This window comes from Papilio polytes, unplaced genomic scaffold, assembly GCF_000836215.1.
Source record: "Papilio polytes unplaced genomic scaffold, Ppol_1.0 DF823731.1, whole genome shotgun sequence".
In the NCBI taxonomy this organism is placed as follows: Eukaryota; Metazoa; Arthropoda; class Insecta; order Lepidoptera; family Papilionidae; genus Papilio; species Papilio polytes.
In genome coordinates this window covers 5,380,521-5,407,287 of record NW_013525473.1, presented here as the reverse complement: position 1 = coordinate 5,407,287, position 26,767 = coordinate 5,380,521, and the positions used below count along the sequence as shown (strand labels likewise).

The window sequence follows — 26,767 nt, the reverse complement described above, 5'->3', positions numbered from 1 at the left end:
CCTCTCTAACGGTGTAAGAATTTTTAAAATCGAGCCAGTAGTTTCAGAGTTATTTCAATACATAAAAAAATACTATAACAAGTTTAAACTCTATAATATTAGTATTGATGTAGGTCTTGTCTTATCAGGGAATGTAGGGCGCATTTAACACTTTTTGTCTCACAAAGCTGCCTTGTGGAATGGTCTTTCTTCTTAATGACTCAGGGTATTTCAAGAAGCGAGCAATTCTTCAAAAGCCGGCAACGCATTTTCAGTTCCTCTGGTGTCCTCTGATTTCAATGGACGACGTTGACTGCCTTGATATTCCCGCCGCTTATTTTCCCACTTCTCTCATAAAAAGGCGATGCAAACCATTCTATTCTAGAAATTTTGAGATCTGTTCTATGAGCAATTCTTTCCACTGCTGCGACTGTATCTCTCTTAACAATAGCTATTGTCAACAGCCAAAGTTTTGCCAATAGCCCTGTGGAATAAGGGTCTAACATGCTTAGTGTTTTCCTACAGGCGCTTGTTATTATCTAAATTTGTTAGGACTTCAGAAAGTTAAACATGTAATCGTTTTATTACATTTTTTCCTTAATTCGCTGTTGATCTAACTATGCCGTAATATGAGCATTCGTTGTTTTTTTACACGCACTAAGCGTGAAATTAGCGTATGCAAAGAAATGCGCACGTCACGCGACGAGTTAATGACACAAGTTAAAGACGATTTAATTTGTTATTATATTCCACTAAGTGTTCATGGGCAATTTAAGAACTGTCTAAACTTTAAATAATGTTGCCACTTTACCTGTGTATTAAGTAAGTATTTAAGGGTCATAATTGGTCTCCTAGAGAAGTCGGTAAAAATAGGAAAAGGAGTTTTTGCTTAAATACTTTTTTCCTTTTTGCTTTTTTTTAATTTGTTTTTAATTGTTTTCTTATTGTTGTTGTTCTAATTTATAAGGACGGTTACGTATTATAGAAGAGATAGAGGAGAGAAAACAGAAATTTAATTCACAATTAGGTAGGGACAGCGGAAAAAAGGAAAAAGCATACTTTTATAATCGTTTATTACAAAAGATTATTTCACTATAAGTGCATTACTATTCTATGTTACAAATTTACAGGCAGAATTTTTTTTTTTAACATTTTGACTAAAACATTCTGTGACACTCACCCCTTCAACTTTTAATATAAAATTTAAAATATGTTGCCCATTAATTAACAATTATTTATTTAATTTATATTCAAAATCGTACTGACCTTCATTATTAAAGTTACTGCTTAACCTTAAAAAAAATAAAGTCCAAACACTATGCTCACGAATATAATCTATGGTAATGTCATTTTCACAACAGATTATGCAAGTTTTCTCTACCCTCTACACAAAAAATAAGAAAAAAAAATCGAATTATTTTCACTCGATTATTCCGTTTTCAACATCGATGTCGAACGGTGGTTAAAACGATGTGCGGGATGAAATAGGTCACTGTTCGCATTTATAACCATCCCCACTTGATGTTTTTGCTTAGAACATAGAGGGGTATGAGACGCTTTAAATGTTAAATATAAGAAAAATAACATTAATATTTTTAAAAGTTGATTTAATTTAGCATCAATGACGTACAAAATCAATAAAGTGAACTTCAGTAAAATTTTAAAATAAAAAGATTAATGTCATATTAAAAATGGTAAAATTTGGAGTCGAATCCTTCTTATTTTTTCTACATGTGACACAAACTTCAATATTAACTTAGCTGTTATGAATATCAACTAAGGATCTTTTTAGTTACTTACAGAATTGTATTTGCAATTTACTTTTTTTTTAATTTGAGTGCTCAAGCACTCAGTTTATAGAGTACTTTATTATAGCTTATGGTAGGAAGCATGTTAAATGAGGCCCGACAAATAGGAAGTTAGTCAACTGTCAACTAGTCTTATTTCCGCTTCCGATTTTAAACTATGATTATTAGTAGCTAATCTATCCTGGTGTTGTCGACTTTTCTAGGATGTTGTATACTTAAGAGTTTCAAATAGTTTTCTAAGACTCTACTTAACTTTGCGTCGCGCCTTACAAAAGTGCGTATGCACATTACGCATTTTAAATGTATTTATTCTGAGTTTAAGGAACATATGGTTGACAAAGAAAGTTAGAATAACGCCTACTAAAACATTTCCGCAAAGTTATATATTTGACAAATTAGGTACGCATAAAAAGTTCAGGTTAACATTATGGTTTCATAAAAGGAAAATTAATGTAAACAATAATAATTTGTTATGAAAGAAAAACAAAAACCACAATTAATTTTCACTTATTGATATTCTTTACTAATTAATACTTTTGATGGAATTTAAATTTAATTTTTAATCTGTAACAATTATTTGACAGTTGTAATTTTTACCATCTCGACAGCTAAGATCTGACATTCGATAAAAACTGATTAGAACCGATAGTCTTTTTGTTCATAGTTTAGCATTAGCAAAATGGTATTTGCGCCCCCGGGTGGGCTCGAACCACCAACCTTTCGGTTAACAGCCGAACGCGCTAACCAATTGCGCCACGGAGGCTATATCTATCTATTTATAATCTATATAGATTATATGTTTGTATGTACCGTCGTGTAAACAATTAGATTATCTTTTTCATTGGCATAAAATAAAATGCAGATATTCTTTTTTTTTATTTTTATATCTTAAACTAGATGCATAACATTAAAATCATCGTGACACATTATACATATTGTAACCGAAAATCAAAGACGGCTCACCTCACTTTTTTGTGACTGAATGGCCACTGTTTGCCTTTAAGAGGCATTTACAGATTCACCGGGCTTAAGGCGGCGAGCGCAGATGGCGCTTCGCCTAAACCTTTTATGAGTAACAGCTCGAGGGCTATACTTCGTGATTATTACAGGATTGGGACGCCACCGAGCTCTTAGATCGCCTCTGTGGAGGATCCATAGAGTGACTAGGCACAAGGGTCCCGTTCTCAACTTACGTTTTATCCTCCGGAGACAGCATCGACTAGTTTCTGACTCATCTTCAGGGCGAGTATTAGCTTTGTTCGCCCTGAAGATGGACTCCCGAAGTCCCAAAACTAGTCGGTGACGTCACCGGAAGATGAAACATGAGTTGAGCCTCCTTAATTTTCGCCTAAACTAGATGTACTAATTTATCATATCAACAAATGCTTATCGAGTTACTTTGATTGTTGCTGATATCTTAATTTGGCGGCTATAATTAAATAAGTAATTGGTTATTCAAAACATAGAGTTACGTTTTTGTTTTAAATTTAAGATAAGGAGACCAGAAGGGCCTTGCTAATTGTGTATGGACAGTTCACCTTGTAAGGAAGGTAGGACACTGGATGCGGTGCAAAGGACAGCTAATTGTGAAAAGCATTGGGAAAGGCCTAGTTCCAGTTGATGTGGACTGTCATAAGTTTATGATGATGATGATGATGGTGGTGGTGATAATGATGATGATGATGACGTATGTTTTTAAAAGACAATGGTTATGCTAATGATGAATACAAGAAGCAAGAGGAAATATTCAACTTTGTTAAAAATTCTTACTAAAATAAAAAACCATTTTATCCCTCATGTTTTATTTACAAAAAATGTCTTAACTAACAAATTATAAATAATTTTATTGAGCACTTTATTTACAATCCGCTCTTTTTTATCTTGTAAAATTAAATATTAAATATTAACAGTCCGCATATTAGTTAATTAAACATTTTCTTTCTAATTTGATTTGATTTTTTAATTTGTTACGCATTTGAACTTTGTTTTTTTTAAACGTACTTGGAATAAATAAAAATATTTTATTTAATTTCTTAAATAAATATTTTTATTATCCCATTTAAATTTCATAATTAATCAATTATTGATTTTTTTATAATATCACTCACAATTACTTTCAATATAAATTCTTAAAAATGTACAAAATCATTCATCAAGTATCTTAAAACTATAATTACAATTTTCCCAAAGATAGGGCAACATTTCGACTGAATTTAAAAAACATTTCGATATGCGAAATTCACATTTTAAACTCTATCTACAGGTGATAATGCTGCAATTGCTCTGCACCGAGCGACGCGCCGTAATATGGTATCTCTGGAAAATACAAAGATTATATAAATAATTGTACATTTTTTAATTAATGTTACTATTTACAAAAATAGAAAAATGTACATAATAGAAATAAGTACGAACAAAACCATAGGTAGATGAAATATTTTTTTTATATTTATACACAGGATTTTTGTAAAATTTAACATGATCGAAAGACAATGTTTTTAAATGTGCATAGTCATGTAGATAAGTAATAAAAAGCTAGGTCCTTATATTCTAAACTTGTTGATTGAAAGGTGAGAAAAAAGTGTTTTTTTCAGTAAGATATAGAAATACTGAAACCTGAAACAGTAGACGAAAAGAGTATGTTAAAAAATTAACGAAAACAGGCTTCAATTCCCAATTATCCTGAAATTATTTTTTATGTTCATGAGAAGATATTTAAAATAGATACTGTTATATACATAGAAAAATAAAACGAGTATTAAGAGTAATATACAAAGAGATATATGTCAACAATTTAGTAATTTAAAGCAGATTATTATATACAGTTTCAGTCATTTTGTCGTTAGTTGAACCATGCAAATTGTAGAATTTGAAACATTATTTCTTGATAGAGAACTTTAGTTCACTAAATGATTAATTGTTTAGTTAATTTTATGGAGAGAAATACTTAGACCAGATCGTTAAAACGTTGATTGACGAAGTATATAGCGATTAAATAGATGGCTAGTGCAACATTTTTTTCAGCTAATTTTAAATATAATTATAAGAAACATTTGAAAATCTGATTACACTGTTCAATTTAGTATTAACAATTATTCTATCACTACAAATTATTAAGGAATTAACAAATGATATCTACAATATGCATGGTAAGTCAGTCCACATACCTAAAATAGTCAGTCGTGTTCAAACTTGAACGATCTTGTTACCACGAAGGAAGAATTTGACGTCTGTTCTTCTGTTAGCGTCGCTGTCAGTCGTTGTTCTTGCTGTAGTCGTGGTAGTCGTAGTCAGATCTAAGTCAGGGAGGAGTTCGGCGGGTAGGACACCGACGTCATTGTCAGAGGTAGGAGTCGGTAGGAAAGCTTTCCCTGTCTTCATTAGTATCTCCTCAAATCTATCTTTATTAAACTGAGGAGCGTCGTCTAACGATCTTTGGACATTATTGTTCATATATGCAGCTAATTTACTTAAATTACGATTGATCTTTTGGATTTTAGCTGGTGTTAAACCTTCCTTCTTGTATAAAGACGGGACTATAGAATGTTTAGAAGTGGCATGAGCGAAAGGTGGTTGCGGATTTCTTGGGTCGTAATCTAAGTAAGCATCGGTGGATGCGGGTTCACCGTACGAGTCTACAGCGCCCCAAGTCATTGGTTTAAAGTCTGGTAAAGGTGGAGGAGGTATTGCTAGATGCTGAGGTTCTGAAGATTGTAATGACGGGGAAGCGGATGTGAATACGTCTTTAACAGCTGTGTAGACTGTATTAAGTATGGATGGAGGAGGTTCTAAGGGTGTGTGACCGACTGAATGTTGATGCGTTTCCCCGTGCGCTGCGTCGCCGAGTGGCGCTAGTATCACGACGCCCGCGTGCACTCCGGCAAGCTTCCCTCGTCCTGTCTCAAAACAACTGCAATCTTAGTCTATTACGTCATCAGTTACGTCACTAGTTCAAATGATGTCTCGAATAACAGACAGTTGCACCTTTCTAATCCGCTTTGAGAACATCGCTCTAATGATTCAGTGTCTAGATCATTTCGATCGTAGAATAGGAAGGAAAGTATGTAACGTATTGGTTTGTTGATATAAAGATTGCGTAATTCAATGTAAATTAATATAATGCTTATATTTCTGATAGAGTAATGTTTTCTTAAGTCGTTACACAATTTACTAAGCAAATTTATTGTATATTTAATTAATCTTATGTCTGATTTAGGTGGAATTGTAATTTAAGTACTTGTACCAATAATAAACTTCAATTTCTGGTATGTCATTATGTTATAGTTAACAGCATATCATTACGGCTAAGTAAACTACTTTATGTTAACTTAAACGTAAGTTCTTGTGGTAAATTACACGGAAATGCAATTAAGAAGTTAAGAGGTACATTACTTAGTCTTACTTAATTTCGTGTACAAAAAACGCGGCTATATCTATTGGTGTTTGTTAAAAAAGAGTTAAAAACGACTCAAGTGACTACCATCGTTGTTTTAAGAAAAAAAAAGTATAGTTTTTTTTGACACAAAAACAAACTTAATTGTGATCTAATTTTAAGAAGGCCTTTTCACTCATTGTAATAATTTATTCTTACAAAGACTAACGAATATGTATAAAAAATATTAGGTAATATAGTTTAACAATAAAACGATCGTATCCGGTTTTTGGTTAATAATTTAGTTTTTACTAAACACTTGAAAAACTATCTATTCAGTATAAATAGACCGTAGTGTAGATGACACGATTTGAGTTTTCGAATAAAACCGTTTGATGTAATAAAGAATATTGTTGGTATTGTAAATAGTTATTTCCTGTTTTATTGTGAGGTTTATTTCCGAAACTGTTATGTAATTTATTAACTAGTTTAGTATTCTTTATGGAATTACGTCCAATGGATTGAACTACATGATATCAAAATATTAAAGTCTTAAGCAATTTATTGAATCGATACTATCGTTTTAAACTCAGAGCAACACTTCTCGTCAGAACTCAGGATCACGCGCGAATGTCAATCCTTCTAATGACATTGACAGCTGTCAGAGATATGACGTTTATGCCAATAATACAGTGTTGCGCCAATTCTACAGCGCAGTACTAATTATCTTCTTAACACTAGTCATGTTATACATTGTGTAAACTATGTGATTTTTCCCTAATATTGGCTAACATATCACATTTGTTTATTGTATCGTATATTTCACAGGAAACTGTTCGAAATTATGACATCAAAGCATTGTATTTGATCAGATAATATAGTTCCGATTTAGAGATGATGTAAAGTCCATTCAAGTTAAAACCCACATTACACGAACAATTCATTCTCACGATTTTGCAAAGATTAGTGAACGTTGCAATGATTGCAACTGCAATGATTCAATTATGTTACATTGCTATTTTTTTTAGGTTATTTGTGCAATATAACCTCTTGCATTTAAAATAAAAATTAATGTAATTTTTAACACAAAAATGTAAAAATTTAATATCACGGTTTTCTACTCAACAATAAAAAGGACGTTATCCAAAAACATGTTTATAGGCATTAAATGTATAATGAAGACTACGTATTCCGAGACATATTCACATAATAAATTCAGTCTTAATACAATGAAAGCATATTTTGAATGCGTGTGGAGAGTGCATTCTTTCTACTGAAAGTGATCTTTCCCATAACGTAAAGAATCCAACATAATTACACCAATTATAAATAATAATGTATGTGATTTACTTCGCTATATTAAGATTTGTTATTTTAGAAACAGACATCTTGTCTCATACGATCTCGTTGTCATTTTACTGGCATTGTGCACGCATTGTGCCAGTTACTGGCATACCGGCATATATATTTCCGCCTTTATTTGATGATATACAAGAGTATAATTATGCAACAGAAACAAAGAGCGTGTTAACAAGGAAATATAGATAAAGTTACTGCTTTCATACATTTCGTAATCCAATTGAAACTTAAACTGGGAAGGCAGACCGCTAACGGGGACACAATATATTAGCAAAAGGGCGTCTGTTTGTGTGAAAGTGTCTTCCGTGTGACGTAATGATCCAGGTTAACCGCTCTCGTAACCCACAAAATGATATCTATACTATTATAATAAAGCGTAAACACACACTTTGTTGCCTAAGATGTCAGCAATTACAGCATATTTTTGAATAATTCTTTTTTTAATAAAAAGCCCTACACTTACGTCACGCTTTAGGCTATATATTTTTACGCCATTAAATTTAGGGATAAATATTTTGGATAAAAACCCTAATGTGGGAAAGAGACCATAAGTTGCTGCCAACATCAAGGAAGTAAGATTGCCATGTCATGTCAGTTTGACATTTGGTATTGATAATTTGACAAATGTGAACAATAAAATAAAATTTTCATAATGTCATGCGGACGAAGCCGCATGGGAATAGCTAGTTAACTATATATATCTCTAATGTTCATTTATCTAAGAAAGATCTTTTAGGGAAAGGACTAAAAAAACAAATTATATTTATCTATACTAGTAAAGAGAAAAAATTTGCATTTTTGTATGCATTGAAAAAATTCAGTAACTACGAGCCAATTAAAAAGATACATTTAACATTAAAAAGCTATATTATCAATAGGTAATGTAGGCTATGTTTTTTATTATCTTTTAATTTCACGAGGACGAAATCACGGGCAAGTGTATAAATTAATTTTAAAAAGTTGGCAATACGTTACATCTTTATTGCCAATAAGTTACAAAATTGTCTCACGCCGCCAATTTTGCAACTAGATATAGGATTTATCACGAAGCAATGTGATTTGCATTTATTCTAGGTTAACTATTAACATATGTGTTTACACAATTGCTCTAAAACTTGAATTATTATTAAATGTATAGTTTAAAAGGGCGAATAAAGCCGAGACAGATTATGTAATTGTAGGTTCGAATCCGACATTCAATTAGAGTCAAGAACTATATTCTAGCAGAAACTAGCTTACGTGAAATTGAATAAATATCGATATTTCTATTAATTGCTATTATTTAAAATAGAACAAATGTGAATTACTAGTTTTCGCCCGCGACTCCGTCTGCGCGGAATTAAAAAAGACAAAAGTAGGTAGCCTATGCGTTCTTCCTGACTATCCTCTGCATCTATGCCAAATGTAATCGAAATCGAGACTACAAATTCTAACAAACATCCATCCATCCATTTTAACTATATAACTTATTATATAACTTTTACAAACACAGAATATGTCGTCAAGTAAATTAAATCAAAAAAATTAAAAAGTAGAATACAGTTACGAAACCTTAAAAAAAATACTGCTGATAAATATACATACACACATGTTGTAATATCATGTACATGTTTTTTTGCTATATTCAGTAACAAATTATGTTCTGTATTTTTCCTTCGGTCACTATATTTACGCAATATATCGAGTGGACACGCGGTATGGGCGAGTGTCACTGACCTCATGCACTTTCACTCAGGGAACTCATATCCTCCGGTATCGATAGAACCATTTAACATTTACGATTATAATGAAAAAAACTAAAATTAAATTATCAAACAAAAACATATTAATATTACATTTTAATCTAAAGATTCTAAGTCGAAGCACCAATAGCTTAATACTTAGTAGTACATTATCCGATCGCGTGGACAAGAGTTCGAAACCCGCCATTCGATTATTGTAAACCATATGGTAGAGCCTCAATTGGAATGGTACAAGAAATACTCGTAACTAGCTGTTCCCGTGCGGCTTCATCCGCATAAAATTATAAAAAAAAATATTTTATTATTTACATTTGTCAAATTATCAATAGCAAATGTCAAAATGACATGACATGACAAACCTTCGCAATCTTTCTTTCTTAATGTTGGCAGCAAATTATGGTCTCTTTCTAAGTTTAATGGCGTGCAAAACATATAGCCTAAAACATGACGTAAGTGTAGTGCTTTTTATTAAAAGAATAATTGTTCAAAAACATGCTGTAGTTGCTGCCATTTTAGGCAACAATGAAATGTGTGTTTACACTTTATTATAATAGTAAAGATTCAATAAAAAACTGCAAATATTTAAAAAAAACAAACACAATTCACTTATTACATTCCAATAAATGTTCCCAGTTTCGAAGTAACACCTTAAATTACTTCAGTTACATTAGTTACGAAAAACAACGAAATCAAAATGCGTTTCCTTTTTGATACCACAATTTGTTACGTCACCACAGATACGTATTTCCGTTCGAAATGGAAAGTGAACGTGAAAAGCAGCCAACCAAATATCGAATCGAACTAGGACATTGGCGATCGAAGAAAAATATATACACAAAAGATCGGCAAAGAAAAAAAATATATATACAATGATATAGAAAAAAACAGATGTAATCAAAGTGAAAAATTACTTTTCATTGATAGATTGCGTGAAGGGAAACAAGATTAAGAAGGGAGTGACATTTAAAATGAATAGGGCGACCCTAGAGTAGGAAAAAGAAGTGATGAACAAATCCTTTAAAAGAATAATAGAGAAACAAAGCTTATTACAGCTTTATGAGTTTTAAAATATCTTTTCGTTAAATCTTACCAAATAGAATCTATCAAATCATAATATCTATAGAGTAATTCCGGTGAAGGCAAAGGCGGCTCTGGTATGTCATAATTTTCATGAACAACCGATGACATCACTATTAATTCTGAAAATTTCAATTTCATGAACAAAATACATACGTATTATGGTAAAATGTTATTTTATGATAACCACAATAGTATTTAGTTGGAAACAATAACAGGAAATATATGGGAACAGCTGCATAATGACGTTTGTAACGTGAAGAACCTATACACACAGGAAAAATGATAATGAAAATTCACTAATTACAATTTATTGACCTATATTATATGTATGAAACAATAATTTCTACGGAAATGTGTTACATAAATTTATTTGTTGCATAGCACGTTTTTGTGATTAAAATAAAATGTTCTTAACACCTAAAATTTGTCATGAATATTTTACTTGATGGCGCCAGCAGTCTATTTAAAAACAGGATATTTAATTTTAAATTGAGTACTCTGAGGAGTGTATCACTAATGTTAGTGAGGATTTATTCGTAAGGTAATCGACAAAGTTTGTATGTGATTTATTGGTACTTTACACATGGTAGAGACGCCGCACAAGTTGTACGCCTAATTTTAGTGCCTTTCCCTTTCCGCCCTTTTCTTAAGTGGAAAGTATGGGAAGTAAAAGAGGATTTGACGGTGGAGGAGACGAATAGGAAGGGAAGCGTCTTCTTCTCCGTCAATTAAGTAAGCAACGCATTTGCAGTTGCGCATGTTTATGGGCAGCGGTCGCTATCCATTTCGGTGGATTCAGGTGGCCGATTGCTCGTTTGCCACCTTATATTATTAAAAAAATGCAAATATCATTTATGTCGTTAAGAAAACGTTCTTACAAATATTCATAAAACTAATTAGGATATCCTGTGCGTGATTTTAATATTATATCTCTACTTATTGAATCCATACTTTAATGCCATATTTCAAGTTGAAAACATTTACGATGGACGCAATAAAACATCTTCGGACACGATCGTTAAAACCCCGACATTGCTAAACTTGTATGAATGCATTTTACGATTTATTTCACAATTTCAATGAATATATTTGAATGAAATTATACAACATATTTTTTTGTTTCACTAACACACTTAAATAGTTTGTTTTGGATCTTTTGTTTTTTTATTATCGACGATATGTAGAGGTATACTTTTATTGTTGCAATGAGTATTACTTTGTTTTAAATGGTATATCCCTTTATTTTATATGAAAAAAAAAAAATTGTTCTCTTGGCATATACAAGAATATCATTAGTAGTTGAACCAAATTTTAACGCTAAAAGTTTTAAGAGCATCAGAGGATTGCAAATTAAGTCTGTAATGGTTAATTTTTTCTACATTCATGGCATATACCTCTCTAATATTTCATAATGCAAATAATGCGGAAGTGCTACAGCACATTATTCTGTACGCTTAGTTCCGGTGATGAGACAGGCTTTGCTTATATAATATATACATCTATGTGAACCTTAACACTTGTAGAAAATATGTATTTAATTATGTTTGTAATTATAAAGATTATGTGAAAAATTAGAAACTTTTTTTTAAAGAAGTCAAAAGTTTCTGCATTTATAACATCTTATTACTAATAGAAATGTTATTCAGTGATTTTATTAACGAAGAATTGTTTAAATTCTTTTTTTTATCTTTCTGTCCCTAAGATTTCAATATTAAGTCATATTTATTTAAATTAGAGAAAGTGAGTTTGTAATTTACATGAAAAGGCTTTCGTAAATTAAAATTTACATTCATAAATATCGTTCTTCGTTAAAATTATTTCAGTATCTGTGTTAAACGACATATTGCCGTTAATATTATAATAATGATCCTATGAAATTAATAGTTTTATGTAGGAAATTGATTTAATGTTCTTAATGATAGGTTAATCGTTGTTTGGTTACGAAGATTGTAATCTATATCATAAAAAGGTAGTAGCGACATCTTTTGCAAGAATTGATTATTAAACGACTGGTGTCATCTGGAAATTTATACTGTCCTATTTTTGTGACTAATTGCAATTTCTTTTTTTACATAATTTAAAATGACGAAACACGATAGACACTTACTAACCCTAGATAATAACTAATTCGAGGGCTCTCTTGATAGAAATCCCTTCCTCAAGATTCTGCCTCTGAATTCGCTAGATGAGTGAATATCGAGTAATTTAAAAGAGCCATTTACAAGTTAACTAGCTTGCGCCTACGACTCCGTCCGCTTCGAATTAAAAAACAATAGTGAGTAGCCTATGTGTTCTTCCAGTCTATCCTCTACGTCTATGTCAAATTTCATAGAGATCCGTTCAGCAGTTTAGGCTACAAACTCTAACAAACATCCATCCATCCATCTAAACTTTTGCATTTAGAATATTAGTAAAAAGTATGATATGGCGGTGATCTGTTTGTTTTCTAGAACTTACCGTCGATGTGCGAAGGATATTTATGCGCTGCGAACCCTGTAGGTGCTGCGAGGGCGGAAGAGGTGTGCGGGTAATGGGCGGGCGCGGTGGGCGCGGCGTATGCGCTAGGCGGTGGACCGTACTCCACGTGGGCCGTTGGTGGAGCACCGTATACTACCGCTGATGAAATTATATGTCATAAGCATACATGATGTTAATCGTATTCATCATCTTGCTCCTTATCCTACTCCTGAAGGGTCGGCACAACAGGGTTTTGTCCTCCACGTAACTAGCATATCTTGTCATCTTTCTCGCAACCCATCTCTTTCTAGGTCTACCTCTACCGGTGTACCACACCCATAACTAACGTTCTCCTTGTTGCGATTCATCCCTTCTCATAACATATTCATACCATGCAATAAACAATCATATTCCGAGAGTAAAAAAATCTGTAAACGCACACTTATATAATAAGTTTGAGTTATAAATATTTCACACGATAACGTTAAGTAAACAATACAAAATTATATTTAACTTTGAATATGTTATGTAAGATGTACACGTAATGTACAAAGGATTTTTAACAATGCTTTCTTTATCCAAAAGAGAAACGATTATTTAAAAAATAATAAATATCAATTTCACAAGCATTTGTTTTTATTGGAATGACAAAACAGAAACATGCGAAACACGTTATTCGCATGTTTCTGTTCTGTTAATTGTGAACCTCCTCGATTCGATACCAACGTCGTACTCGTATATTTTCCCTACAAAGGGACCTAATCCTGTCTTATTAATTTGTTACAGAAAAACTTTTCAATCCTCACCTGCTGGTTTCTTGTGACTTAAAGCCGCAGAGCTAACGATCTTCTTTCCTAGATTGCTGACCACATCACCTTTAGATGATATCACCCTGCCTAGACTAGCGGCTAATGCACCTCCTCCTTTGATCAGCTGACCCTTTAGTATCGTCACTCCTCCTGTTATAGCTTTCACTGCTTGGAATAGAGTGTACAAGATTGACTTCTTCAAACCCCAGTAGTCAACTTTTTCATCGTGCTGTGGAAAATAATATTACTTTTAAGGAGTTAAAATACATCATTTGATTTATGTACTTTTATATGTAAATATGTTTATTTAATCATACTAATATTATAAATGCGAAAGTTTAGATGGATGAATGTTTGTTAGAGTTTGTAGCCTAAACGGCTGAACGTATTTTGATGAAATTTTGTATAGAAGTAGATGATAGTCTGAAAGAAAACGTAGGCTTCTCACTTTTGTTATTTTTTAATTCCACGGCGACAGAGTCGCAGGCGAAAGCTAGTAGGTGTATAAAAGTGATTGAACCTGGGTACATATATTATGCTCCGATTCGGTCAACTGCACCTCCAAGGCAACTCAGTTTATAATGTTAATAGATCTTAAAGATGTATTCCTAAGTATTATCTTAGTCATAGCAGTTCACCACTTACCGGTTCATAGGAATAGCCATGTCCCTCTCCGTGTTCTGATTTACTGGAGGCAGAGGATATAAATGACGCGGCTCCGGCGGACGCCTGGCCTAGTAGGCCTAGCTTGCTCTGTATACCAGATGCTGCTTTCGACGCGACCGCACTTAATGCTTGAGCAGACGATCGCTTTGTCCTATTGGAAATGAGGCCGTATGACTATGAAACTTTTAGACAATAATATAATCGTACATCTATTTCGATATTCAGTCTACTGATTCCCGCTAATCTGGCGATTATCCTTCATACTTCTGATTGATATTGACAGATGTCATAAGGATGGGACGTGTATGCTAATGATCAAGGTGTTGTGCCGCTACTCCAGCAACGTGCCGATTTCTTCTTAACAAAAGTTACCTCATAATTTCTTCAGCTGCGAGCCCCTCTGCTAATACTTCCAGCTGCTGTGGTGTCATTCTGCTAATGGCTGCCATATCGATGATGTCGAGCTCGAGAGGAGCGCGCGGTGCGGGCGCAGCGAGCGATGTCGCCATGCAGAACAGACACACCCATACCTGGAACAAAGATAGTGTTACTCAAAGTTTAAAGATAATGCATTTATTGTATTTTATTTTAGAAAGACATTGACACATACATTTTTAAGCCGATTTCTAAATTATGTTCAAGATTTATTTCTGCCAAGTAAGTACTTATGATACCAGAACTTATTATAACAAAAACAGTTTATTTACGGACAAACTTTAACTATTAATAATGCATTTTCTCTACCACAAGTTGACAGAAAACTTGATCATAAGACGACGAGTCTATTATCGTATTTCTATTGCTTTCATTTCTCACTATTGTATCTAAGAGTTTTTAAACTGCATGATCTACCCGTGTACAGTAACTTGAGTTCAACAATTATGACGTCACATTAGCCCGAATTATACATCTGTGATACCCTTTTAGCTATGCAAGGTTATACTCTTCGTCGTCTCCTTATCCTTATCCCAATCAATGGTGTCGACGATCTGGAGTTTAGTCTGCTACATGGATTGGAAACCTCGTTAATCGTATCACGTATCTTGCAATTTATCTCTATCTACAGATCCGGTACGTGCCTTGGAGATCCCGGAACCCACTCCTATTGATTGAGGTTGGACACCAAAAAGGTTTAAGTGGTTCGAATCCCTGAAAGGCAGGTTTTCTTTGGTCTTCTTCTTTGAAAGGTTTTCCCTCCAATACCTACTTGGGTACCTTCATGTTTATTTTTTTCATACGCAATTCTACTCTCCACAGAAATCTAACAGCATCTAAATCAACTCAGGAAGTATAGGAGTGCGTAAATAAACGTAATATTGACTGCTCGGTGCGCGCCACAAGCCTTGGCAGTGAAAAGCGAAAGTTGTGACGCCAGTATCACCTCGGTCGCCGCACCGATGTCTTTGGGGGCTACAAAACTAGCGTATTTATAAGAAAAATAATGGTATATAATAATGAATAGAAATACTACTTAAATTTAAAAACAAAAGGAGCGAATTAGTTGTTATATGTACTTGAACTATGAAAAAAAAAGTATGTTAACATCTGTGTTTTATTTCTCATACGTAATTTTCAATATTACGTAACAATTACGAAATCGTACCTAAAGTATTATTTATGAATTATATTCATTATTGGTTGTTATTTTAAAAACATAAATCAGTGAATTCCCAAAAAGTTAATAATAAATAACAAATTCCATGATTCACGGTTTCATAGCCCCACAATTATACGTGACGTCTAGAAACTTCAATACCTGGATTAGTTCGGAAATATTATTCAAGGAAAGATTTAATAAATTATTCGAATTAATAATTAAATTATAATAAATTAAATTAACTAATTCTTATGATAATCGATCAAGAACTTGAATTAAGATCAAACTCTTACATTAGCTGTTAAATTTATTGTTGTATGAAATTGTAATTGCTGCTCAATTTATAACACTAGCCGTTCCCATGCGACTTCATCCGCATAAAATTATAAACAAAATCATTTTATTGTTTACATTATCAATTGCAAATGTCAAAATGACATAACATAATGTCAAACCATGGCAATCTTGATTCCTTGATGTTGGCAACAACTTATGGTCTATTTCCCACATTAGGGTTTTTATCCAAATTATTTACCCCTAAGTGTAATAGCATGAAAATATAGAAATTAAAGCGTAACGGAAGTGTAGGGCTTTTTATTAAAGGAAGAGTTATTCAAAAATATGCTATAATTGTTGACATCTTAAGCAACAAAGTGTATGTTTACGCTTTATTATATTAGTATAGAAGTATAAATAATACGCATTATAATAAATGAAAACATTTCCAGCCAGTATTAACACTGGATTTATAAAAGTACTTTAGTCATGTTTAAACTTACGTAAAATAACATATTAAAATCACAACAAGTTACCTAATAACTTATTTGTTCTTACACACTCATTAATTTCCCAATAAGTGTAAAAACATTTCTTTTTAAATTACTTAATATTATTTTGATCAACAAAGTTCGTAATAACCAAAAAAATTGCTTAACTGGTTCTGTTACGGATTTGACCTCATAAAACTTTGACCTATAGAAACAGAACTTGCTGTATCAAAACGTGAAGGTAGATTTTAAAAAGTAGTTCTACAGGGTGTTATGCAATTCACCATTAATTGAATGAATTTAGGTTGATTGTCTGTGTTTCGTAATAATCATAAATTTTACTTCCTGCAATTTCCTCATATTCGTGAGGATTATCGGTTTTATTACATTTAACTGTTACATAGTTAAAATTTTGTTTATACATTTGTTTGTCCCATCTATCTATAAAAAGCGTAACATACACTACTTTGTGGATTAGGATATCAGCAATCATCATATTTTTGAATAATTATATCTTTAATAAAAAGCACTACACTAACGACACGCTTTAGGGTATGTATTTTAACGCTATTAAACTTAGAGGGGTAAATAAATTGGAAACAAACCTTTATGTGGGAAAGAGACCATAAGTTGCTGCCAACATCAAGGAAGCAAGGTTGCCATGTTTTTTTTTTGACATTTGCAATTGATAATTTGACAAATTTGAACAATAAAATGATTTTTTTATAATTTGACGCGAATGAAGCCGCACGGGAATAGCTGGTAAAAAATAAAAAATGCAATACTCGTATAGGATTGAAAGTTAACTCTAAATAAAATGTTTAGACATACTTTACATTGTTTTTTTTTTAAACAAAATTGTTAATATATCACAGGAAATAGACAATAGCCACTTTAGTTCGTTATTTCAAAATTCACGCTAGCATGGCACTGTTGATTACTGTCTGTATTGTTTATGGCAGCACATGTCACTTATGACACCGTGTCTGTTATGCTACCATAGACCTGTGACAAGTTGGGAAACATTTTTTTATTGTAGCAATCTTTTGTAATATTTGACTATCTTTTTATGCAAGAATTCAACACATTTACGTAAATTAGTCAATAAAGACTATTGAATAATTTGTATTCTGATTATTTGTGAATTTTCTAAGTATTTGACCTTTAAGTTAAAGTTAATGATCAAGTTTAAGTCAAATACGTGTCATATTTTATTGTATGCGGCTATCGTCCAAATCTGAAACATTTAAATATGTAACAGCAACTTTAATTGCCACAGATTGTAAGCGACGCTTACAAAGCGAGTTAAGATTCGTTTCAGTATTCTGCCGTAATTGATATCTAGTTATATCGATGCTTAATAAATGTCTTCATCTATATCCAATCTTTTTGAGATGAGGACAAAATTGCATTAGAAAATAGCTCCGGAACAGTAACTAAAAATGTAATTTCGAACGGGCCGGCTCGCCCGGTGTAATACCACGACCACACAGAAAACAGGCGTGAAGTGGAAGCAATTCCGCGTTTCATCTGATGAGTGTGGCGCCGGAGGCCTTATTTTAGTCCCTTTCTCTATCTACTAATCTCATGTTTTGTTTACACATGTAGAGAAGTTTTTTCCGGTAGACTTTAATTGTAATCGATCTCGACCCATTTGTTTCAATGTTTAGTAGTTTGTTTTTGTTAAATATATTGAAATTAAAGTTGTACTTTAATTATATTATTCGTTGACTGTGTGTGTTATGTATTCATTTTTTTTTTTTTTATAATGCATAATCTGATCCCTTACATACGGGTTAAGTTACTAATAGCAAGTCAAACGAACTTCCTCATTCGTACCGTATGTATAGCAGATTTACGACAGACCGGATCTCTCTCAACTTCCAAGATAAACGATTTTCCCATTTAACCAGTTCGAAGAAATACTTTCGTGACATTTTATATCTTACGTAATATAAAATAGAGGTTAATATCGCTTAATAAACATGAATTGGTAATTTAGGTTGTAAAAATCAGTAATTTTATTTCATGATTATGTTTTCATGTTTAACATTTTTTTTTCTACAATCCTTCGTTTCTAGAACATACTTACGCTCAATTTGACATTCTCCAGTGTAATAAATAACTCATCACGTTTGTATTTCATGTCCAAAAATATGACTACTAAAAAACCAGTTTCCTATACTACAAAAATCTCTGTTGAATTAATGGTTAGAGGTTTCTTAGAATTTAGTGTATATTTTACTAATGTATGGAGCATTAAATAGAAAACTTTACTATTTATGTATACTTAGATCTGTATGTGAGTCTATCGCGGCACATTTCCTCATTCTAACCGCTAAGTACAATACTTGTGTTTGTCGACTGTGAGTACCTTCCAATAGAAAGTTAGATAGCTTCCTCAATGTATAAAGTTTCAATTTTATTTTACTCACTACTATAATTACTACCATTTTTGTTAATCTGTATATACTAGATTAATAAGACTCCGTAGTTATATTTAAGCTTTCACTGCCTTTCAAACTTTAAAGTGCTTACGTAGTCCTGTAGTGTATTTGTGTTAGTGCTTTATTACGTTAATTTGTAAAATTTTATTACCGATGTATACTAAATTTAAAATCAATGAAGAGTGTTTATTTAAATATGGAACACGCTAAAAAAACAAGTAGAGCGCGTGACGAAGCGATTACTTTTGACAGTTAGCGTGTCGTTACATCAGAGCGCCTGCGCATTGTTGTACCGCGAACGTAACAAAGCAGATACGAATCTCACTCGAGCTAAAAGGAAATAAACATGGTCATACCGTGAACACATTTACTCTGTTTCTACTAATTATGTTTGTAATAGTTCTACAAAGGGAGAATCAATACTTAAAAAACAATTTGACTTCTATTTTTTTATCTCTCTAGACTTTCTTTAAGACTCATTTTTTCTTCTTTTTTTTAGGTGTATAACTTAAACTTAATACTAAGTTGCGCTTCTTTCAGTCGGCCCATAGACGGTATCTTTTTTCACTACTACCATAGTATTGTATTATCTGTGGTTCAAACTCAAGATGAAACGATAAGTTCAATTAGAGACTAGATACAGGAATCATTGTACCACGGATAAATTAATTTACATTTCAATAGAAACAAGCAGTTGAGAACATCATTATCTCCTTATACTACTTTCGTATGGTCGGCGCGCAGGGATATCTTCCTTCAGATTACTTTTCAATCACTCCTTTCTTAACAGTCCACGCAATCCATTCGTTCCTTTCTAAGTGTACTTCTATCGGTGTACCTCCACACTCGTAACTAAAATTGTAGTAGGCAGATATATGGTGATTTTTACATAATTAGGCACATTTTTAAAAAATAAATCTAACAAGAAAAGTTTGTCCAATCGTGATTCTGTTCCACGAGACATTAGTTAAAGGACTGAAGTTACACATACTAAAATATCACGAACCAAATCTTTGTAGAAATCCTGTTCTATGCTTCCAAAGATGCACAATCAGGCAGAAGAGCGCCTTAAAGAAGCAGGTGGGAACAAAATATTTAATATTCTAAACACATCTTTTCAACTCTGGGGTCATAGATTATATAACGATACAAGTAGGCCGAAGAAATCCGCTTTGTCGACGCGGAATTCGTATGATTATCATATCCGACAACATTGTCCGCAAATTGTTTAAAATAAAATGACATATCTTCACTAATTATCATAGTCTTGTCTCTAAATGTGCAAACCAAAATTTATGTTTTAAAATTTTTTTAACTTTTACTTTGATATATGCTTGTTTCTTAGTATCCAGTGGTTTTCTTTATTTTTAATTATAAAGGTTCTTTTACTGATGTTCGTTTCTGTCAAGTAAATCTAATAAAGTCTTTTTTCCTGTCTGACTTCGAAGATCAATTTTAGAATTTCCATTGTTAACCATTTTATTTTTATTTATATAAAAACCATGAGCTTTTCTCCTTTTATATTTCCTACTTCCTAACAAATAGGGATGTGCCACTTTCTATCGACAACCTTCCGCAATATAGTGTCAACAGATGTTAGTAATATCGATAATTTGTCCGGCGGAGTACGGTAGTCAGAAAGCAAAACGGATTCACTTTCGATGTCTTACGTTATGTGTCGATGGCCGCGAAGCCTTCGCGTGACGTCATCTGTAGTTACACATTTTAGGCTTTATATGTTATTTAAAAAAAATGTGTTTTATCATCAATGGGTTTTTTAACGTTATGTCGTGCTAAGTTTATTTTGATTTGTATGAATATTCGTAAGTGGTACTAGTTTAAAAATAATGTATTCGTTAAAAAGGGTTTGTTTTTTAATGAATATCTTTGCGTTATGCTACCATTTTGTAGACTTTTTACTTCTAAATACTTGAAAATATACATAAGTTGTTTAGATTAAAATTTCCATTTGTTTTTCTGTAAACCCTCGTTTAAATATAATTAAAAGTACAACTACTTAGTTTCGGGGTTCTACAGTCATTGGTTAAGTAGAATAAGTTAATTAAAATTTCACTTAACATATTTTATTATATTTCTATATGAATATTTGTATGAAACTTTATTCACCAAAGTTGTATTTAAGCCAATAACAAACGTTTTAATTATCTACTATTAGCTTTTGTCAGTAACTCATCCGCGTGGATTAAAAAAAAAAGTGAATCGCCTATGTGTTCTTCCAGACTATGCTCTACATCTATACTAAATATCATCCAGATAAGTTCTGCCGTTTGGGCTACAATCTGTAATACTAAAATATTTTTATGCATTTACAAAATTTGCTACAGTATATGCAGCAAAGCATAAATGTATGGGTACTGTTTTCCAAAGTAATAACCACGTACAACTATCTAAAAAGGTTTTGACCTAATTCACTATTGAATAAACAAACAGTATCGCATTGGAAACATAAGGAAAAACAGTGTTACCAATTTATGATGTTGTCGTGACTAACATAAAAAAATAACAAGGGTTAAAATCACTTACGTATAAAAATCTAAATAATATTAGCATAAACATTTTTTGAAAAATTAAAGTAAATAAGCGACAGCATAATGTTGATTGTGCAGCACTAATTAAATATACGATATACGATAACCAGAAGAGGTTACTCTACAAGAGAACCGCATTTTTCAGTTTAATACTTTTTAAATTCATAAACAAAAACGTCTTTCACTTTTAAAGATCACTTTACCTTAAGCGAATTTAAGACTTATAAAAATTAATGAATCTCACCTTTAATTTGCGTGTATTAGTCATCCTTCTTAAAAAGCGAAAGTCACTGGCACGTTCACACAAAATCTCACTAAACACTAACAATAAAAAATCCACACTTAAAAATATTCGTTATAAATTAAAAAAATAAATTAATTTTACTCTATGATTTTCAAGATGGCGTCAATTTTGACAGTTCGTTAGTTTTACCGCCAAATTCGTTTAACTTTCTCGCGCGTCGAACGTGCGTCGTTCGCGGGTTCGCTGTCACTCTCGCCGCACGGCGTCGTTTTTCTTTTATTTAAACTTCGAATCCCCACTTTCTTGAGGATTGTGCATTATCGCATAACAGCATCAGGTGCTATCAAAAAGTATTGAGGCCGTCCGGATGATCTCTGTATCGATGTGAATTACGAAACCGTAACTGCATTTATTTAATCTTTACTTATTAGTCTAAAGAGGTTAGTTGTCTAAAAATTTAATATATGAGTACTATTTATAAGAAATGCAGTTATTTCATTACAATATTATATAACGTAACAATGACATAGTCGATTTATTTTAGTAAAGCTCTTTTATGTTGACTATATTCAGTAATTCCAATGATCCTGTGCATTTTAGTAACCGCAAGATAACGTCATATCTAAACGTCATGGAAGGTTTTACGATGGGCACATAAAATGTATAGACACGTCTTTTGTTTAATGGTTTGTTTAATTGTTCACATGTTTAATTTTTTATATTTCAGGCTGATCTTATTATAAGATTTTAACGTAGATAAAACCTAATAACAGCCCTTATCGTTAACCTTCGTTTAGTTGCAAAACATCCTACTTTAAAGATTCGATTAAATTATCTAAGCCTGATGCATCCTTCTCCATATCCGATATGTGCAATCGTCCTACATATCTTCTATTATAATAAAGCGTAAACACACACTTCTTTGTTGCCTAAGATGTCACCAATTACAGCATATTTTTTAATAATTCCTTTTTTAATAAAAAGCCCTACACTTACTTCACGCTTTAGGCTATATATTTTCACGCTATTAAACTTAGTTGGTATATAAATTAGATGAAAATCCTAATGTGGGAAAGAGACCATATGTGCTGCCAACATGAAGGAAGCAAGATTTCCATGGTGTGTCATCATGTCATGTCATTTTGACATTTGCAATTGATAAATTGACAAATATAAACGATAAAATGTAGTTTTTATAATTACCTGCGGATGAAGCCGCATGGGAACAGCTAGTTACATATAAAAAGTAATACGAAGAGCATTTTTATGTATTCTATTTTAACATATGTACATGTGTAATGATTAGAATATATTCTCGCCTATATATTTGAATGAAAAATAACCTCTTTCGATATAAACCTTGGATTATGAATAAAATGCACAAATATGCAATAGCCGAGTTAAGTCACTCGAATTCTTAGCCTTGGATGGAAAGAAATGGAGCATTTGAATTTGACATTTGCAATTGAACATTTTACTAAATATCTATACATATAATAAAACTGGAGTGTCTGTTTGTAATATCAAAAGAAACACTCCAGTTGCTGTTAATCAAAATCTCATTTAATTTTTTTTTGTCTGTCTGTCTGTAAGCCGCGTTTGTTTCGGGTAAACTCCGAAACGGCTGGGCCAATTTAAACCGGAATTTCACTGAAGGGTAGCTGACCTAGACGGGCATATTATAGGCTACTTTTATATCTTAATATTGTGTGAACGAAGTCGCGAGAAAAAATCGTGTAAACAATAAAATAAAGCTTGTATAATGTCGTACAGGAAAAGCTACACGAATAATATTTCTTTTTAAGTATTTATTTATGATTAGCATAATGATGTAATATCACTTACTTTGTAGTTTTGACATATTTTAACCACATATTTGAAACAAAGAGTCGTCATAATGATGCCGTCATGCGGCATTATGATCTATGAGGTGGCATTACGTTAGAGAATGTATAAAAATGTTACACGTCTCGTATAATGTTGACAATTTACAGTGGAAACAGTGCGTAGCGTTTGCGGAAAAAAATTTCAGTTGACGTTCAATTAAAATTGCACTTTATGCGTTTAGATTTAAAGTTTTTAATCTCTGTTAAGGATGTGATCACAGAATTGCACGTTTTCAGTTTTTTAAACGTAATTATGGTGCATGAAAGTATTTGATGTAATTTATAACTAAATTCTCTTACGTTTAGCTAAAACAAATAATTAAAGCCTACATAAGCTTAGTTCTAACCAAACAGTCGAAATGTTAAGTGAGTTTTAAGTTGCAAAACATAGTGGAGATAGAGCCAAAAGTTAAATTTCGGTCTAAGTACTGTGAGTTAAGGAAATAAATTACAGCTTGGTGAATTTGTAATGTTTAAAACTGCTATTAAAAATTTTAAATTCTTACAATTACTAAATATATAAATTATTGTTTAGTTGAGACTCTAATAAGCGGGTTTTATCAATTTTATTGCATCATGTATTCAATTTCAGCAAGCCCTTATTCTCATATTCCGTCGATGCACCAACTGACAAACTGTCACTTGATGTTAATGTTCAAGCAAAAAGTGTCACTTACCATCAACTCATGCCTTCATACCATTGATATGGATTAATGGATAGGCGATTGCTTAAAAATAACATTGCTTCGTTTCTTGAAACGCCGTTTAATGGTATTAACATTTGACTCTATTATTAGTTCCAATTTTCACCACCACCGGCAACTGTGACAGTCAGCGCCAAAATGGCGGAAATCAAATGCTCACAAAATAATACGTTTCATAGCCATTCCATTTATAAAGATCAGTTACAACCCATGCGTTTACTTATATTGACGAAATGAGGTTATAATACTAGCGCATTTCTTCACTACACATTCTGCAACGTGTTGGAAATATTTATGTTATCTGTGACAGAATAGGAACAGTCGTTTTATTCTGCTATTGCTATTTCTTTGAACCTGGAATTAATATTTATCAGATGTATTTAATGACTGTTTTTCCGACGCTTTTTGTTTAAAATTCCTACGTTTGTTGCTTGTATTATTCCAGACTTGTCTGGCCAGAAGTAAATAAATTAACGAATAGAAGAAAAATGACTGTAAATCTTGGTTTTTAGTTTTCTTTTCACAATTTAAAAAATCACGTAATAATTTTTTATTGATATTACATTTACCAAAAAAAACATTATCCTGTAGGTTGTTAAATGAGAGTTTTAGCAAATAATTAATCTGATATTCCATTTTTTTATATTCATTCGTTGATCAATCCGGGTGTAAAACACAGTGGCCGCTTGCGAAAATTTTACGTAACCCGGACTTTCAAGCAACACGGAGATTCCTATCCATTGGCTTCCTGACATGTGCTCTAATACCAGGACATAAGTCCCGGACACTTTCTAGATACGATTGACCTAGATGGAACCAATAGGCTAATAAATCATACTTCATACTAATTTTATAATGCGAAAATTTAGATGGATAGGTAGATGATTCATGCGAGCCACGTTCATGCCCGTCTCCATCACCTTCTCCAGCATTGCTACATCTCGGGAAACCGGCCCTGAGTTATTTAAATATATGCGTACCATTTTATAACTCCAACATGGACATCGATTTTCAATTGTTTCACGACAATCATACTAATATTATGAATGCGAAAGTTTAGGTGTATGGATGGATGTTTAGTAGAGTTTGTAGCCTAAACGACTGAACGTATTTCGATGAAATATGGTGTAGATGTAGAGGATAGTCTGGAAGAACACATAGGCTATTCACTTTTGTTTACATTAATTTCACGCGGACGGAGTCGCGGGCGAAAGTTAGTATTGATATAAAGCGAATAATCAATAATTGAATAGTTGATGACTCTAATCAATATATAAGAGGAATAAAACGGGAAAGTATACTTTTTAAAAATGTTATCTGTAATGTTTCTGACAAAGCACTCCTTCATTACATTGGACTAGATTGTAGCCGTGACATATGTTCGGAGTTAAAATTGTAGCCTATATGTTCTTCTAAAATACAATCTATATTGTCGAATTTTATCGAAATCTGTCTTAGGATACGTAAGATCCATCCATCCAAACTTTCGCATTACAATATTATTCTGATTAATTCGATCAGTCTTCTAAGATTTTTCAATCATATTCTTTACGTAATTCTACAAACAGTTCTTACGGTAATCCCCATAATAACAAAGCATATGCCAAATGTATACACAATGGTTCCGATTTCCCAACAAACAGTCACACTCCTTACGTTTGGTAATGCACGACAAATGGCCCATTAACTTTTCTAATGACAGTTGTTAAGAAACACATTTCCAATTTTTAATCATCTTTATTTCCCCAAACTAATGACTAGAACTAAAATGACGATATACAGTCAGCATGAATATGTATTGTGCAAAGATTAAGGGCCTATCCCACCACTGATAGAGGCTCAGATAGCTTAAAAATTACGTCACTGTAAGATACAAAATCCGATATTTCCATCAGATATTTCACACTTTGGTTATCAGGCTATTAAGAATTCGGTGGGACAGGCCCTTATTTATTAATTTTACACCTTACATACGCCCCTTTTCCCCAACGAATGGTAAAAACAGGCGCATTTTTCTTATGATTACAAATAGTTTACGCTACCGAATTGCTAGATGACATATATTATACTCTCAAAGAATGTCACCTTATGCAGAGGGTCACTTAGTGTTATTTGACTATAGATTAAAAATATTTAAATCTTCTAATATAAGATAATACGACCTGCTAAGAGAAATAGAATGATTGTAAATCGACTTTTTTCATCAATACATTATTACATTGTAGTTCTTTAATAGCTTTCACCGGCGACTTCGTCCGCGTGGAATTAAAAAAAAAAAACAAAAGCGTGTAGCCTATGTGT

The 26,767-nt window shown here is 32.4% G+C and overlaps 1 protein-coding gene and 1 non-coding gene across 3 annotated transcripts in view; both read right to left on the bottom strand.

Annotated features, from left to right (window-relative positions):
- Nucleotides 1-2,476: 2,476 nt before the first annotated feature.
- Nucleotides 2,477-2,550, bottom strand: Trnan-guu. The gene has a single exon. It is a non-coding gene; the product is annotated as a tRNA-Asn (tRNA).
- A 1,346-nt stretch (nucleotides 2,551-3,896) lies between these two features.
- The window catches only part of LOC106103714, a 58,446-nt gene continuing 35,575 nt past the window's right edge, over nucleotides 3,897-26,767 (bottom strand). Inside the window, exons 1-7 of one of the 2 annotated variants that reach the window (XM_013283551.1) lie at nucleotides 21,877-22,114; nucleotides 14,645-14,802; nucleotides 14,252-14,423; nucleotides 13,604-13,835; nucleotides 12,798-12,956; nucleotides 4,955-5,683; nucleotides 3,897-4,103 (exon numbers count right to left, since the gene is read on the bottom strand). In XM_013283551.1, the coding sequence (XP_013139005.1) occupies nucleotides 4,974-5,683; nucleotides 12,798-12,956; nucleotides 13,604-13,835; nucleotides 14,252-14,423; nucleotides 14,645-14,802; nucleotides 21,877-21,900 (1,455 nt within the window). In that variant the 5' untranslated portion in view covers nucleotides 21,901-22,114 and the 3' untranslated portion in view covers nucleotides 3,897-4,103; nucleotides 4,955-4,973. Of the gene's footprint in view, nucleotides 4,104-4,954; nucleotides 5,684-12,797; nucleotides 12,957-13,603; nucleotides 13,836-14,251; nucleotides 14,424-14,644; nucleotides 14,803-21,876; nucleotides 22,115-26,767 lie in introns of those variants that run through there. The other variant, XM_013283549.1, reaches the window with a different exon arrangement.